General features: G+C 38.4%; 1 protein-coding gene across 1 annotated transcript in view; it reads right to left on the bottom strand.

Annotated features, from left to right (window-relative positions):
- Positions 1–469: 469 nt before the first annotated feature.
- Positions 470–18,737, bottom strand: part of LOC127062644 (low-density lipoprotein receptor-related protein 2) — a 44,460-nt gene continuing 26,192 nt past the window's right edge. The window contains exons 4-20 of the mRNA XM_050991243.1: positions 16,597–16,851; positions 16,211–16,465; positions 15,989–16,105; positions 8,680–15,867; positions 7,948–8,577; positions 7,472–7,867; positions 6,821–7,388; positions 6,498–6,741; positions 5,825–6,432; positions 5,452–5,744; positions 4,842–5,359; positions 4,487–4,724; positions 4,143–4,397; positions 3,536–4,042; positions 2,484–3,453; positions 2,287–2,386; positions 470–2,211 (exon numbers count right to left, since the gene is read on the bottom strand). Of these exons, the coding sequence (XP_050847200.1) occupies positions 1,936–2,211; positions 2,287–2,386; positions 2,484–3,453; positions 3,536–4,042; positions 4,143–4,397; positions 4,487–4,724; positions 4,842–5,359; positions 5,452–5,744; positions 5,825–6,432; positions 6,498–6,741; positions 6,821–7,388; positions 7,472–7,867; positions 7,948–8,577; positions 8,680–15,867; positions 15,989–16,105; positions 16,211–16,465; positions 16,597–16,851 (13,418 nt within the window). The 3' untranslated portion in view covers positions 470–1,935. The remainder of the gene's footprint in view (positions 2,212–2,286; positions 2,387–2,483; positions 3,454–3,535; positions 4,043–4,142; positions 4,398–4,486; positions 4,725–4,841; positions 5,360–5,451; positions 5,745–5,824; positions 6,433–6,497; positions 6,742–6,820; positions 7,389–7,471; positions 7,868–7,947; positions 8,578–8,679; positions 15,868–15,988; positions 16,106–16,210; positions 16,466–16,596; positions 16,852–18,737) is intronic.

Raw genomic sequence — 18,737 nt, 5'->3', positions numbered from 1 at the left:
AGACTAACAAAGTCAGTTGTTTGTCGTAAAAACATCAATCGGAAAAATAGATACGATATGAAATTAATTTTTTTAGGATTATTATTATTATTATTATTATATTTAAAGTGTCAATCGATCAGATCAGTAGTCAAGTTATAAAAAACTTTTTTCTCCGTTCTTTTTTTTAAAGATACGTATTTTGGTTGTATCTTATAAAATTATACAAAGAGAAATATATAATCTCTTTGTAAAATCATAATTTACCTCCAAACTGTGTAATTTCTTCGAAACTTTCGTATCACTCTTCGGCCAATAATACTTATTTTTTCTTCTTTTTCTATATGTATGCATATAACAATTTTATATATATATATATATATATATATATATATATATATATATATATATAAACACTACTTGTGTTATATATACTATTATTATTACCTATTCTATCCAAATGTTTTTAGGTGTAGGGAAAACTTAATCGTCAACCTTATAGTTTATTATTCTTGGACGGTATCTGTTTGATATTTGCACAATATATTAACAATTATTATTTTGTCAACTTGATAAAAAAATACACAAAATACTGATATATTATAATATTAGGACACACTGGAGCCCTGCCCAGGTCAAAGTCGATTGCAACAAAATATATATATATATTTATTTATTTATATAATTTTATGTATAATTATTTTCATAAAGGGTGAGCCAGTGTTTATTGTTTTCTTCCATTAGTTTACACAAGACACATATGTACAATCTATTATACTCTGAAAATATCAAAGTCTTCTTCAAACTAAAAAGATAATCAAAGATAATTTTATATTATTTATTTGTCAACGTAATATATAATAGAAACATAAAAGTAAGCTATTTTTCAATAAAGCAACCATTTTAATTTATATGAGAATTGTAATCACAGATAATGCAGAAGAAAAACTACACACTGACAAACCCATTATATTATTATATTCTAAGAAAATGTACAATATAACATTGATGTGGCCGACCAAATATTCTGAGAGAAAAACGACACTTAAAAGTTAACATTTATTTATGTTATGTAATTAATTAATTCGTATAACTTTTATATATATAATTAATAATGCTTAACACAGAGTTCATCGTCTTTAACAAACATAGGATATTTTCGTTTGAGCTTGTAAAAGTCCATTTACCATATAAAACAACAATCTGCCATGTTACATATTCATAGTTGGCCACTTTTCAGTATAAAATTTCCTATTTCTTTGCCACACCTTATAAAAATACTCATTTAAAAATACAACTTATTGGTCCAATATGCGTGTACATTTATGTGTATGCAATTATATAATAGCATACAAATAAATGTATATACATTCACACACACATATACATATACTCAATTATTAGAATTAATCTGTTCTATCACTACACATCTCAAGTAAATCTTGAGAGAGAATGGAATGTGTTGCGTTTTTATGGTACACGAATAATATGAAAATATTTTTAGCGATTATATTTACAAGACTTACAAATCACACCTAAATGAATGACACAATCAAATCGTGCCTATTGCTATTGGATCTCGATTTATTATAATCCTAATGCGTTTACTTTTTCTTTTCTTTTCTTTTTTTTTTTTTTCAAGTGTGTATACTGTAGAACGGATCACAAAATATATCTGCACTCTATGTGGAACAAGTTTTCTTTATTAAAACATAACAAGATCTTTGCATCTTCAATAAATAAAATAGACATAAATAAAAGATAACTGAAAGAGCAAAAATAAGCTCGTTATAAGAAAAAAGTAAAATATTTTTCTAGAAGACAACATTATTTCGTTAGCTATTAACTTCTTTCCAATATTTTAGACAAATTGATATAATTTTTACATAGTACAGATATGTCGAGATCAAAGTACAACAGGTGTGAAAGCATCTCTATATATTCGAGTTAAACTACCTAACACTCGGACTTATCTTCTTCTACCAATTGTTGAGTATCCTTACCCGAATCAATAGGCGTAGGATCGAGTTCTCTTCTTTTAAGATGAATTTGCGGTGGTTCTTTGTGCTGCACACTAGAAGGTTTCATTTCAGCTGGCACTTCATACATACTGCTTGCACTAGTGCCATTAGTAGCACCTGCTTCCATATTCACTGCATCGTACATTGGATTACTAAAGTCTCTATTTTTGTTACTCACTTCATTGAGATTATACTCCACATCGAGAGGTTCCTAAACACATTATTTATTCATTTACGAATCGAATATATTTACAATTTTGACATTAGTACTTTTACGATTTCTTACCATTCGTTCGTGAGCTACTGCTCCGAATTCTACGTTGCTTCCTTGCCTAAAGGATACGCTTTGAGCACCAGTTAGGCCACCGAGACCACCTGGCTTTCCACTATAATAGTAAACAATTTTTATATTAAACTCCCATTCTTTACTCTTAAGATATGTGTGTATATACATATATACATATGTATATAATATATACTTACAATGGTCGTTTCTTCAGTACCATAATCACTGCAGCAGCTCCAAGTAAAACTAAGATCGATACAACAATAGGAATAACAATAGCAGCGGTAGAGCTACCAGTTCTCGCCACCATAACACCAATTTCACAAAATTCTCCATCGAAATTATGTCGGCAAGCACATTTCAATTTATTGTCGACCACTTCTTGACACAGACCACCATTCTGACAAGGGCATACTCTTGGAGCAGGTCTAGCTCTTTGTATAGCAGCATCACATTGTCTTTCACTGGATTGTGGAATGTGTGGACCAACGCTATCTGGACATAAACATCGGTGTCCACCTGGGACTGCTACACACAGATGAGTACATTGATCATTGAAACAAGGATCTCGCAATGTTATGTTGTATCTCAATTGATGATAAATTTTGACTCCTCCTGGTGTGAGAATATCTTTAACTAAGATTTGTGAAACGCCTCTACCAAACTTGTCTTGTTTTATTAATTCGCCGGTTTGTCTGGTTGTCCAATATAAATTATTTTCGAATACATCTAACGACATGGGATATTTCAGATTTTCACCCTTTAATATAAGTTTCCGATTTGTACCATCCAATCGTATAGATTCAATAGTGTTTAATTTGCTGTCAGACCAATAAAGTGTATGATCCATCGCATAATCGATAGCAAGGGACGACGGTTTACCAATTCTATCTGTAACCAATTGTTTACGTTTCTGTCCATCCATCCAAGCAATTTCTATCTTCGGCTGATTTCCAGAATCAGACCATAACAGTCGACCAAGTTGGGGATCCAAAACAATCGAGGTCGGACTATCCAAATCCAATGTTACAAGACTTCGACGGTATCTTCCGTCTGACTTTGAGACCATTATTCGTCCAAGCGGCCTTACACCCGAATCGTCAACTTCGCTCCAATACAAATTACCAGATATCCAATCGACTGCTAAGCCCGTTGGTTTTGAATCGGCTACAAAAAAGGAAACGAGTACGAATTTTTGTTAAATGTGCTTTTTCACAAATATTTTCATATAACAAACAAAGATAATTACTTTTCATATCCAAATCCTGTGCAAAACCAATTTTCACTTTACCACCCCTTGCGTTTACCATGTAGGACCGTTTAATCGTATTGTCATGAGAATCGATCCAAAAAATGTATTCTCTTACTGGGTCGAAATCAACAGCTTGTATTCTTTTCTCATGAGCAATAACATCAATTTCTTCCCTATTACGGAAATTATAAGCTCTAATTTCTTGTCCATTGGCAAACAGAAGCATAACTTCGTCATCTTCTGCTCGACAAACTCCGCTTAAATTATCCGACAATTGGAATCCATGTCTACAAGAGCACGCGTAAGAACCATTAAGATTCGTACAGATTTGAGAACATTGATGTTGTCCTGTCGCACATTCGTTAATGTCTTCGCAACGTTTTCTATTCTCTTGTGAAATTATGTAACCAGGATAACAAGCACAAATGTATCCACCATCGGTTACATTATGACAATAATGAGAACAGCCACCCTTGTTACTGTCCAAACAAGGTTTAAAGTGATCTAAACAAATAATTTTATGTACATTTTAAATTGAATAAAAAATTGGTAATTATTCAAATTATTAAAAGAAAGATAATTTTACGTATATAACATAACTTACGACATCCCAATTCATCCGATGAATCTCCACAATCATCGGCAAAGTCGCATAATTTTGTTCGCTCTATACACTTCTTAGTTGCACATTGATACTCTACGATTGGATCGCAAGGACGCATTCTAGTAGCGCACATCGTCATATTATTTTCATCCGAACCATCCCCGCAATTGTCAATTCCGTCGCATAATTGATATCTAGCGATACATCTGTGATTTGCGCACTGGAATCTTCTCAAAGTATCGCAATTGAAGTTGGCTGTGATAAAGATATTATTAATCAGCATCATTGATAAATCTTGACAAAGGATTAATTGTCACTTATTTATACAGAGAATACAAACATACCGCACATTGCTGGATTTTCGTCGGATCCATCGCCGCAATCATCACTTCCATCGCATTTGTCGGACAATGATACGCAAAGATTATTGTCACACTCGAATCGTGACTGTGGACAATATCGTCCACCAGGATATCTTGGTGGACAACCCATTTCATCGCTCATATCACGACAATCACGCGTACCGTCGCATCGCAAGTAAGCAGCAATGCAATGACCACTATTACATTTGAATGTATAGTTCTACAACATGAAATTATAGATAAGGAACGTTTGCATAATCGATATTATACCACAAAAATGTTCAAATAGTATCTTAACGTTTAAAGTAAAAAATAAGTAAAATATTATTTTATGCACCTCACACTCGTACTGTTGACAATCTATTTCGTCGCTGTTATCGCCGCAATCATCCTCGCTGTCGCATCTCCATCTAGAAGAAATGCACTTTCCATTCTTGCATCTAAATTCTGACTCGGAACATTGTCGATATTTTCCTTTGCAAACAGTTTCACTCTCGTCGCTGCCATCTCCGCAATCGTCCGAAAAATCGCACATCCATTGTTTCGGTATACACCTACTGTTCGAACACTTGAATTCCATGTTCGAATCACATATTGGACAACTTTCGGGAAGTTCGTCGGAACCATCGCGGCAATCATCTTTTCCATCGCAGAAAAGCCATTTAGGTATGCATCGATAATTTGCGTGTCCTGGACAACGTTGCCATCCTGTAGTACAGTTTCTTTGTCGACACATATAAGCAGGTTCGTCGCTGTCGTCTCCGCAGTCATTATCAAAATCGCACATCCATAATTTTGGTATACATTTTCCGTTTTTACAGCTGAACTCCGTATTTGGATCGCACGCTCTGTTGTCTAAACGTAATATTAAAGGAAAAAAAAAAAAATATACACGTACAAACGATGCATGACATTTTAAAAAAAATATTAGCTGTTACGATACTTACGACATATAGTTGGATCTTCATCGCTGCCATCGTTGCAATCAGCGTCTCCGTCACACTTCCATGAATCGTGTATACAACGACCATTGAATTTACATTTAAATTCGAGCTCTGGACATTCTAACGAACAATTTGCTTCGTCGCTCTTATCTCCGCAATCATCAGCACCATCGCACACCGTTACGCTAGCAGTACAATTTCCATTTGCACATTGGAATACACTTGGACGACACAGACGCGGAGGACAATTCGCAGCCTCGTCTGATCCATCTTTACAATCTTTTTCTCCGTCACATCTTAATGGAAAGAAAAATCACAATACGTTGTAGAATATAATCGAATGAATCGAGACAAAGAAACGCAGAATTATACTTACTTCCAGAACCAAGGTATACACTTTTCATCAGGTGGACCACAACGGTGTTGTCCAGCGGTACAGTTTGCTACACAAGTTTTGCCATCCTTATTTAAAATGAATTGATTAGGACATTTACATTTGTAGGACGTTACACCTGGCTGACCATAACCTTCGACCAAGTAAGAACTTGCTGGTGGAGCGATAAGACAAAGGTGCGAACATCCACCGTTGTTTAATGCACAAGGATTATTATACGGTAATTGTCGTAACGGATGATATATGTGAATATCGTAAGGTCTGTGCGTTGTATTACGTAGTACTTTCAAATTTGCACCAGAGAACTTCTCTGCCCTACTGATAGCCTTGAGATTCCAATCGGTCCAATATATAAAATCATCAAACACTGTAATAGCAAAAACGTGTGGTACCGCTGTACCAGAAAGAACGATTCGTCTGTTATGTCCTTCCAGATCAGCGAATGCTATGTAATCCAAATGAGCATCAGCCCAGAATATTCGATCGGTGAAGTAATCGATAGTTAAAGCATTTGGCCAAGCGATATCATCTTCCCATGTAAGAATTCGAGTGAAGTTGCTACCATCCATGCCCATTTTTCCGATATATGCCTGTAGATAAATATATTCATAAAAACAGTATAGAAAAAAAGAACTATTTTAAAGCTATACATTACCTGCAAATGCCAAGAAGTGAAGTACAAAAATCCAATACCAGGATGGACCACAATGGCCCTTGGATCCGCTATTCCAGATTGTAAAGTTTTCCTATTAGTACCATCCAACTCTGAAACATCCAAATGTTTCGCATGTCGATCGAGCCAATAAAGTTTTCTTGCAACCCAATCAATAGCAATTCCTTCTAAGCCTAGACTATCGTGACGTATGATAGGTTCTTTCTTGCCACCAGATACAGGTGCTCTATAAGTAAAAGGAAACGAATCAATCGTCTGTATTTCAAGTTTTAGAAAGACATTGCTAAAAATTACAATCAATATACCTGTATATAGTCTTTGCAGTCACATCACAAAAGTATAACATTTCTTGCGTGTAATCAGCGTCTAACGCAACGACGTTAATGAGATCTTGATGCATTAGACTGTACTTTGTTGCATCCGTCGACATATTTCTAACGTAATATTTATTAGTGAATATGACCCAAGGTTCAATCCTGTCTCTTCTTTTACAAGTATGCTCGTCAGCAGCCCTCTCATACCAACGTTCGTCACATTTACAATAAAATCCACCCGGTGTATTTTCACATTGTTGACTGCACACTTGAGGCATTTCTATACACTCATCGATATCGACACAAGCTTTGCCATCATCTAAAAGTTTATATCCTAGATTGCATTCGCAGTAATAACTAGTTGGCGTGTCGATGCATCTATGTCCGCATTGATTTAATTCTGGACGTGCACATTCATCGACATTACAATGCGCTGGTTCGTCACTCTCGTCAGCACAATCCGGTTCTTTGTTACAAACTAATTGTTGATCTATACAGTTACCATTGGCACACATAAATTCTCCAGGATTTGGACACGTAGTATTTTTAGCTTTGGATGCTGTAAAATAGACCATTCTTACATTTCAATGTTCCACAAATAATAAAAAAAAAAAAAGGTTTAACAGGTATCGTTATACTTACGACATCCTACTTCGTCCGAATGATCACCACAATCATCTTGGCCGTCGCAACGGAATTGTTTTCTGATACATTTGAAATTCTGACACGTAAATTCTTGCCCTGAACATTGTTTATATTGAGAATTACACATCTTTCCTTCGTCGCTACCGTCGCCGCAATCATTGTCATGATCGCAAAGCCAACTACGATTAAGGCAACGTCCGTTGTTGCAAGTAAATTGATTTTCTCCGCATGGAGTTGGATCTGGACAACGATGTAACGTTACATTTTCATCCGCACCATCGACGCAATCTGGATCACCATCGCATAACCATTTCTTTGGAATACACTGAGCTCGATTCCATACTTTGTTAGCGGTGCATGTAAATTCTGTTTCTTCGTCGCATTTTCTGTCGTCTATAGAAATAAGAACGATGTAGTCGTACAAAGGAAAAGAATGCTTTAATTTGAAGCGTAACGTGCTGTTGTACACTTACTACACTGGTGTCGTTCGTCTTCATCGGAATTGTCCAAGCAATCGTTGTCTCCATCACATATGTATATCCTAGGAATGCAATTACCATTGTCACAAGTAAACAAATCTCCGAAACAAGTTCTACCTTCGGATTGACAATAACCAGGCGGTTCGTCGCTACCATCGAGACAATCGTCGTCTCCATCGCAATACCAAGTAGCCGGTATACATCTGTGATTCGGACAACGGAAGCTGTTTGGAGGACAAGTTCTCTGTGCGCAATGTAACGGATTCTCGTCACTGTTATCACCACAATCATTGTCCCCGTCGCAAAGCCAATACGGTTCCACGCAAATATTCGTTTTCTCGCATTTTAAGTGATTCTGAGGACATGTCGTATTCTGAGGACAACGGTCGTGCGTCTCGTCCGATGTTACGTTGTCCTTGCAATCATTAATTCCATTGCAAACTTGAGATTGTGGAATGCAACGATAATTGTCACAAGTGAATTCACCCTGAGCACAAGGTGGATATACACAACCTTCTTCGTCACTACCATCGCGACAATCATTCTCATGATCGCACTTCCATGTCTTAAAAATGCAACGACCGTTGTTACAACGGAACTCGTTCGGACTACACGAGTGATAAGCTATAATAATAAGAATAATATATGAGATAAACTTAGAATATCAATTTACGAGCATCGATATTACAACTAGAAAAATAAGGAAAAAATGAAGAAAGAACATACAGCAATAGTTGGTATCCTCGTCTGAACCGTCATTGCAATCATCATCTCCGTCGCATGCCCACATTCTAGAGATGCAACGGCCATTTCTACAAGCGAATTTACTAGCATCGCAAGTTACGTTCTTAGGAACGCACATTCTGTCCTCGTTGACGAGCCTGCTATTATCATCGCATTTACATTCTGCCGATCCATTAACTCCAGGATGACAAGATTGATCGCATCCTCCGTTTTTGATGTTACAAGGATTGACTTTACACATTTGCCTTTCCCCGGAATAAACGAACAAGTCTCTCGGCGAATACTCCAATCGTTTAACTAACTCTACTTTATTGGCACCTGTATACTTGTCAGCACGATATACACCTCTAAGTTGAAGATCAGTCCAATAAATATGTTCACGGAAGACAGTAATGGCAAATGGATAAATCGTAGCGCTAACTAAAACTTCACGATTCTTTCCGTTAAGATCCGATCTTTCGATTTTTTCCCTTACAGCATCAGTCCAATAAAGCATACGTTCTTCGTAATCGATAGCCAGTCCGCTCGGTTGCAATAGATCCTTATCGATGATGGCTTTTTTCAATGAACCAGCCATAGTAGTACGGAAAATTTTCCCAGACGTACCGAATCGACCCCAATCGGTGAAGTACAGCGATCCGTTACAAGGATCAACCACGATGGCTCTAGGCCTGTTAACTCTTGCGATCATTACCATATCCGTGCCATCGAGATTCATCGCGTAGATGCTATTATTAGTATAATCAGCCCAGTATACCTTCTTTTGGGTCCAATCGTACGATATACCTTCTGGATTGATATCCTTGTTCAGAAGAATATGCATGTCGGTTAAGGATGGATTTTCTGCTTGCATCCATGCAATCTGTGCCCATGGTGTAATCTCCGTAAAGAAAAGTTTCTTGTCGGCATAATCGAAATCAATACCAGCTACGTTCGTGAAATTAGTAATTGGATTGAATGGAAGACTCGTATCACGAGGATCCAACCCAATCGATCTAATTTCTGTTCTCGTCGCAAATACCAGATATTCGTTCATATTTCCACATGTTTCACCGTCGTTCAACAGTTTACCGGTGGCACAATCACATACGAATCGATCATTGGGAAAAGCAAAGCAGAGCTGTGCACATCCAGCATTCGTTACCGAACACGGATTCGTAAAATCGGACGGCTGATTCTTCTGATCAAAGATAGCGATATCTCTTAACTTTTGCAAGTTCGTTCTAACCGGTGTTGGTAAGCTATTATTTCCATGATATTTACTGGCTTTGAAGACCGTAGCTAAGTTTCTGTCAACCCAATAAACGTCGTCGCCATATATCGCTACACCCATTGGATTTGGTAAGTTTCGACGTATTATCTGACGATTTCCACCGGTATAGGATACCTTCTGTATCGTATCCAATTTAGAATCTACCCAATAAAGATCATGAGTCACAGGATCGACGGTTAAATCGCGCGGTGTACTGATACCGGACGTAACGATGGACGAGGAATTACTTCCATCTAAAAGTGCTTTGCCTATTCTTGGATATTGTCCGTAATCGATCCAATATAAATATCTTTTTATGGGATTAACGGCTAGCTCTCTGGGTGCATCGGTCATCGTCTTTATAAGGACTTTTCTGTGGCTACCGTCTAATCTGCAAACTTCTACGTAATTATCGTGCGGGAAAACATTCGCGAAATATAAATTGCCAGCTATCCAATCTATAGTCAATCCACGGATACCATTGGAACCTATTCCCTGTTTAATAATTTGTTGAAGTTCTGTCCCGTTTGGCCTTACACGGAAAATTCCATTCCATATTCCACGATTAAATTCTACCCAATAAATCCAATTATTTGCATAATGAACATCCACGTGCAGAATGTGATGTCCGGTTCCTGCAATGGGTACCATCGCTTCCTTGGCATCTCTCAGGCTGTATCCTCTCGCCACATCCAATTGAGATACAACGGCGAAAGTTTTAAAAGGTTCACACCTGGTATCGCTCATTTCACGATATTCCATTCCACAAGCACATACTCTGGTCCCACCCGAAGATGGTAGACACAGCTGTTCGCAGCCTCCGTTGTTATTGAGACAGGGATGAATCCCAGTAATACGTTTTTTATAAATAATCATGGTCTTCAATTCCGAGTCGTTATCGATTATGGTAGTAGGATTATCGCCATTAGGAAGGTCTACCCTTTCGATCTTATCGAAGAGAGGATCGAGAAGATATAATTTAGATTCATGAACCGCTAGAGCTTTCGGCAAGGCAATATTGTTGGCAGTCGAAAGAATAGTCCTAACGTTTTGTCCATCCGTGTTCATGGACATCACAAATGTTGGGTACTGAGAACTAAAGTAAACCGTTTTACTTGGAATATCTATTGTTATAGCTACCGGCCTTTCAACATTGTCTATGAGTACAAGCGGATTCGTACCGTCCATATTTACCCTTCCTATTTTCGTAGGTATACCAAAACCACCTTCATCCACCCAAAATATATGTCCATCTATCGGATCAACGCACATAGATTTCGGTCTTGCCACGGATGTTCTGTTGCCGTCATTCGCCAACACAATCGTTCTAAATTTCGTTTTTCCATCAACTTTAATGGCCTCGATGTTGGAAGCATATCGGTTTCCTATGAATAAATTTCTACCAAGCCAATCAAATGCTATTGTGGAGGGAGATCCAACGATTCCAGAATCTCCGGCTGGATTTGGAAATTCAGTTCTATTGCCACCGCCATAAGGTATGGTATATATCGTGCCATTTTCATCGTCCGATTCCTTTCCTTGCAACCAATAGATTATTCGATCTCTTCTGTCATAATCAATAACACGACCGCCTTCTACTCCAACGACTGGAGTGATGTAACCCGTTTTCATGTCGCCCGGCGTTAAAGATATATCAACGATTTGGGATCCACGTAATACCATCAAGTATGGCGATTCTTCTTCGACGCATTTGTAACCTTCGACTAACGTGAAACCGACTTGACACTTGCACGTGTATCCCAACGGATTACTCGGAGAGAGAAGACACAAATGATCGCACGTTTCGTTGGCAAAAGGACGATTGCAGGGATTTAGCGAAATAGGTTGTAGTACCGGATGATGTACGTGTATAGAGAGCGGTTGTGATATCAAATGCGATACAACTGTTGGATTCGAGCCATAAAATTTATGTGCCGACAGAACTCTGTTCAATTGTCGATCAGTCCAGTACATTGTATCTTCGAATAACGTAAGCGAATGTGGATGTAATAAGTAATGAGAACTAGCTAACACCTGAATTCTTTTACTACCATCGTACAGACAAGTGTCGATGAAATCTAGTTTACTGTCGGCGAAATATATTCTTTTATTGGCGATATCCAAAGCCAATCCATTAGGCCAATATATCTTGGTACTGATAATAGTCGATCTATTCGTACCATCCATTCCAATTCTTTCTATACGTGGATTTTCACCCCAATCCGTCCAGAACAACCATCGGGCATCTGGATTTGGATCCAAACACATCCCACGGGGTTGAGTAATGTTTTCTTTCACGAGGACCATTCTTTTTTCACCGGTTTCCTTTGCCACTTCGATCGTATTTAATTTTGAATCCAACCAATATAAATTTTGACCGATCCAATCGTATGCCAGCCCTTCCACTAAATCCAAACCCGTTGATATAACGTCTTGCGGATCGCTACCCCTTTCCAATCTCGAGATCTTCTTTAACTTCATGTCGGACCAAAATATCGTTCCCGTGTGCATGTTACTCGCCGTTGCCACAACGTTCTCTACATTAATGGGTACTCTCTCTAGAGCTTGATCTTGTAAATCGGCAATCAATATAGTGTGCCTGTTAGATATGATGAGAAACGCTGCACTGTGATTCAACGCCTTACAAGTATGCTTGTCCTTCTCAAGAATATAACCGCCGACGCAATAACAATGATAGCTTCCTTTGGTATTTATGCAAATCTGAGAACAACGACCTGGTGGATCGCATTCGTTCAAATCGTGACAAGTGTATCCATCGGTATCGAGTTCTTCGCCGGGTGGACAAGAGCATTGAGCTCCTAAGGGTGTTCGAATGCAGGTGTTGCTGCATAATCCACTCTGATGTTGGCATTCGGCCAAGTCACAGCCAATTCCTTCGTCCGCGCCGTTAGGACAATCGAATATGCCATCGCATACTTTAGTAACGTTAATACATCTGTTGGTTATATTTGGACATTTCCATTGTTGCGAGTCACACTTGTGTTCCGGTGGACCGCAAGCGTGTAGAGTCGTATCTTCGTCGGAACCATCGCCGCAATCGTCTTTGCCGTCACAGATGTATGCTTTGAAAACGCATCTTGAGTTTTGACACTTGAAATAGCCAGGATGACAATCGATTTGTCCGCAAGTAGGAGGTTCGTCCGATTTGTCAGGACAATCTGCCGTACCATCGCAATACCAACTTCTTGGAATACAAATCGACGAGCTGACGCATTGGAATTGTTTATCGGTATTACATTGATCAGGTGCCAATGACGGACAGCCAACTTCGTCGCTACCATCGTTACAATCCGATATACCATCGCATTTATACGAGTCCAAAATGCACATCTTTTTATCGGCACAGGTGAACAATGTACTGACACATGTTACGGGAGGACAATCGGCTTCGTCTTGTTGGTCGAAACAATCGTTGTCACCGTCGCATACCCAAGACTGAGGGATACAATGGCCCGATCGCGGACAGGTAAATTGAAAGTAAGAGCAGGTTTTGGCTGCGCAAAATTCTCCCTCGTCCGAGCTATCGCCACAATCATTCTCAGAATCGCATTTCCATGTCGCTGGTATACAGCGGTTATTTGCACAAGCAAACTGATTAGTACTGCACGTGACGTTTGGACATCCAATTTCGTCGCTGTAATCGCCACAATCATTCTCCGAGTCGCAGCGGAAACTCATAGGCATGCATCGACCTGATTTACACTGGAACTCGTTCGTACCGCAGGTTAGTTTCGTACAATTTTGCATTTCGTCGCTATTATCCAAACAGTCGTTCTCGCCGTCGCATACCCAAGACTGCGGTATACATCTCTGATTCGCACAAGTGAAGTCCCAAGCATTAGGGCATGCTTGTACCGGTGGTTCCAATTCGGGATCGGCCGTACACGTCATTCCATCGTCTTGCAATTTTTCACCGTAAGGGCAACCACAAACTTGAACCAAACGAGGAGCGGCGAACCAATTTGTATTGTTTCGTGGTATTGCAAAGCAGAGTTTTTCGCAACCACCATTATTTACGGAACAAGGATTTTCGGATGTTTCAGACTGTACCTCGCGACTGTATACTTTCACGCCGTAAAGTCTGTTGGAAGCTGGCTCGCGAACGAGAATTGCTTCCTGTTCTCCTGTTTTCTTATGAAGTCGAATGATAGCGTCTAATCTCCAATCAGTGATGTACATCCACTGTTCGTGTATGGCTATCGAAAATGGATGTCGTATTAGTCTCGAATTGACAGTACGGACGTCCGTACCGTCGAGATTCGAATGTTGCACGTGATCCAGTAAAGCGTCGCACCAATATAATCTATCCTTGTAAAAGTCGATCGCCAAACCATTTGGCCAACCTAAAGTCAAATTTTTGAAAACTACTAAATTCGATCCGTCGGCATGCGCTCTGCTGATATTAGCTGGTCTGTCCCATTCGGAGAAAAAGATATATCCGTGATTCGGATGAATGACGATGGCCCGTGGTCGTTTAAGATTTTTCAACAACGTTCTCCTGTAAGTTACATTTCTTGTGCTCAACACGTTCAACGTTCCTTTGCGCGAGTCGATGTAATAAAGATTTTTCGCGGCCCAATCCACTGCCAAGCCTTCTACACCTTCGTTCTGACTCGCCAACACTATTTCTCGACCAGTACCGTTTTGATGTACCCTGTAGATTACGTCTTGCAAGACATCGCTGTAGTATATATATTGATCGTAAGCATCGTAATCTAAACCGACGAATCTAGCTCTTCTAGATACTACAGGCAATATTGCGTCGCTGAAGCCCTCCATCACCGGATCCAATACACGACCTTTGATAAATCTTTGTTGCGAATACATGAGAAATTCTTGAACTAAATTACAATTTCTCAAATCGCTCGAAAGTCTCCAACCAATGTCACAAGCACAACGATATCCCAAACTATTCTCTTGATTTGTCACAGCAGTGACTATACACATGTGTTGACAACCACCGTTGTTATTACCGCAAGGATTGGAAACAATTGGCTGGGCTAACATATGAAGTGCTTTCACAGCTTTGGCATCTCTTACTTTGAACACAGTTTCTATGGAATAACCTACTTGCTTCTTGTCAACGCTCATTATTGCCTGTTTCGTATTATCCGTCCAATATATCTTACTTTCAAATAATGTCAGTCTCACCGGTGATGGAACTTGCGGTCCTTTTACCACCATCACTCTATTTCGTCCATAATAATCAGCAGTTTCTATATAGTCTAACAAAGTATCGCACCAATAAATTCTCCGAGCTATCGTATCAACTGTTACACCGGATACCTTGTATGCTGCCTCGGATACAATCGGTAACGCCGAAGTACCATCCATATTTGCCCTCAGAACTTGTTTGCTGTCGGCAATGAACATGAGACCTACGGTCGGATCTAAAGCGATATCCGAGGGGCTGGTAAGATTAGATCCAAGTACGATCCCGTGATATCGACTGTCTAATTCAAATACATCGATCTTTTGTACGACTGAATCAACAATATAAAGCTTCTCTCCTATCCAATCAACGGCGATCGATACAGGACCCCAGGAGACAGGCAGATATATATCTAGGATAGAGGTAGCCGCGTTACCGTTCAACGATTCCGAATGCACTTTCCTCGTTTTAGTATCACTCCAGAACAAAAGATTTCTCGAATAGAGATAATCGACGCCACTGGCACCGGTAGTGTTAGCAACGATCCTTGGATCTTCTCCGTTAGCTGACATCCTCCAAATAGCACGATCTTGAGCAACCAATAATTCCAAAGAAGAGATATTTTGGGCGCGACACTCGTTGCTTCCGTGTAATACGTAACCGGGTGCACAACTGCACGTGTAAGAGCCATCAACGTTTTCGCAGAGTTGGTCGCAAAAGCCCCATTCCAAACATTCGTTTCTATCTGTTGAAGAAAGAAACGAAATAAAAGTAAGGAAATGACTCTAGATCTAGCGATTTCTATTCAAGAGTAGAGTGAGAGAGAGAGAGAGAGAGAGAAAGAGAGAAAACTCTTTCAAGTATACCTATGCAACTTTTTGAGTCGTTCGCTAGTATTCTACCCGTAGGGCAATAACAAACACCTCCTGTTGGGGATGGTTGACATTTGTACTCACAGCCCAATGACCCGCACATACTCGTAGCTATAAAAGATACATAAAGATAAGTAATAAAACGAAGAAGATATAAAAAAGAAAAATAAACGAAAGATTCCTTTTCAAGAGCTCGATGTCTCTTGCGAAACTTACAACAAGCAGCTTCCTCGTCGGCGCCATCCTCGCAATCGACTTTACTATCGCACAGCTGAGACCTGCTAATGCAAAGTGGCTTCCCGCCTGGTGCACCTTTCGGGCACATGAATTTGTGCCCAGGACAAGCTGTTACCGAGCAACCTTTTTCGTCTGAACCGTCGGTGCAATCTAAGTAACCGTCGCATCGGAATACCAAAGGCAAACAAAGCGCATTAGTGCAACGGAACTGGTCGACCGTACATGGAGGGAAATCTATGAGAAAAGTAAAAATCAAATATAAACGAGAGTATTCCTTCTTTCACTCTCTTCTTTTTTTCTTTTCTTTCTATTTTTATCTCTTCTTTCCTCCTTTCTTTTTACTTTTACGAAGTTATAACACTTACTGCAATGTTCCTCGTCGCTGTTGTCACCGCAATCATCTCTGTGATTACATCTCGCGCTATGTTCTATACACCTTTGCGTGGTGTTACATCTGAATTCATCAAGCTGACAAGGTGCCTTCACGCTCGTATCACATTTTTCTTCGTCCTTTCCGTTCCGACAATCTAGATATCCATCGCAAACTTTTTCCTTCGGTATGCAAAGTTCCGGATGAGTGCCACCGCACCTGAAGTCGTCCGGCTGACATTTCCTATAATCTGTACGAAGATATATTCAAATTCGTATAAAGATTCTCAAGGTATTATAGTTATATCAGTGTTCTTATTTATCTACGTATGTATGTATGTACGTACGTACGTACGTATGTATGTATTATATATAGGAAGAAAATAATTAAACGGATGATCTCGTCTTACTACATTCATTATGACTTAATTAACGATAATCGCGGATTAAACTTTCACTTTAAAAACGTTAGCCATAACGTCAAAGGCCAAGAAAATGGTTTTTAAATTAATTACGTCATCGAGAAAATAGGATACACTTGAGTTATCACGCGCAACCCCTCAATTAGTTTTATTCATTGGAGTGCACTTGTACCAGTGCATAAAGACGAAACGAATCCCCTCTTTAGACTCATTCACTGTAACAACCGGAAATTAACACACGCGCATACACCTCGAATATCACAAAGGACGATATCGTGTGAGGAAACGAAGGCCATCCGACAAAACTTATGGCAGGATCAGCTGACGATGTCGATATATTTTATTGTTGCTATTTCTCTTTTTTTTTTTTTCTTTCTTTCTTTCTTTCTTTCCAAGGTAATACGTAATAAATCATTAAATAAATTTTTCAACGTGTTATTTGCAACGTGTTTTTTTATAATATATTCTAAAGCTGCGATGAAAAGTATTTCAACACTATGTACGTACAGATGTACATATGCATATACGAAATCACCAACACGAGCGGCCCCATGCACTTAACGATGTATTCATTATCATTCTAAGCCACATTAATGCTTTCAATTACAGTCTGGCTGATTTAGCAAAGCCACTGGCATAACCGTCTTGACTTCTCTTACTGGAAGTAGTGTCAAGTGAATTACAAAGTCGACCAAGTCAAACATGACTGATGATAAACTTAATAAATTAATAATCCTTTATAACACCGCATTTTTTTTTTTTCTTTATTTTTACATTTATATAAAAGTTATATAGACGTCAAATATATCTATTACGCGTGTACCATATCTAAAAGTTTTATTAAAAATCTCGAGCTTGCAACAACAGTTAAATTTGTGGCGATAAAATGAAAGAAAATTTACGAAATACAAATGTAAGATTTACGTAGTATTATAAAGTATTAATTCCGTTTATTAAATTTTAACCTACATATATATCGTACATCGAAGAGAAAGTATCGACGATGCTCTTTGTAAAGTTCATGCTGATTCAGTGTATACTTATTGTTAAATCGTCACCGAACATGGCATTAAAATTACATAGGAAAGTTTATAACTTTGCTTGTTACCTGTTCTTATACATGCGACAAACCAGGTAAATAGACTAACACATAAATCTTATATTCTCTATATAGAGCATATATAACGTATAATTCTTAAATACTTATGTATATTCTGATGTAACAACGTTTATCGACTCCTATATACTATATAATAGAGCAATTATAAAAATGTTTTAATAAACAATAATAACTAGCACCGTTTATATGTCTAATCGCGTTGCAGATTCCTTCGATAGAATATCATACTATGATCATATTCCTTCGATGTGAATAATATGCTATAGTATCTTATTTATCATTTCGTTGCAACACTCGTGTTGCATTGATAAAGAAACGCATTGCTTCGTACACGATTCCTTTCTAACAAAACATAATTGTATTTTAAAAATTAGAAAAAAAATTGCAAATATCAGTTCTACCATTTTCGTATTGGAATACAGATGATAATGATATTTTTTTTTTCTTTCCCCCCTAGTAATATCTAATTCTTATAGAATCCTTTTAACCGTTGAATGTACTTACATCTTTGTAAATGTTATCATCTAGAGACAAGTTATATAAATACATTACGTATAGATTACATTTAAAAGATGAGAGTCCTCAAATAGGTTTA

The sequence above is a fragment of the Vespula vulgaris genome, chromosome 1 (genome assembly GCF_905475345.1).
Source record: "Vespula vulgaris chromosome 1, iyVesVulg1.1, whole genome shotgun sequence".
Lineage (NCBI taxonomy): Eukaryota > Metazoa > Arthropoda > Insecta > Hymenoptera > Vespidae > Vespula > Vespula vulgaris.
This window is presented reverse-complemented; position numbering and strand designations above follow the sequence as displayed.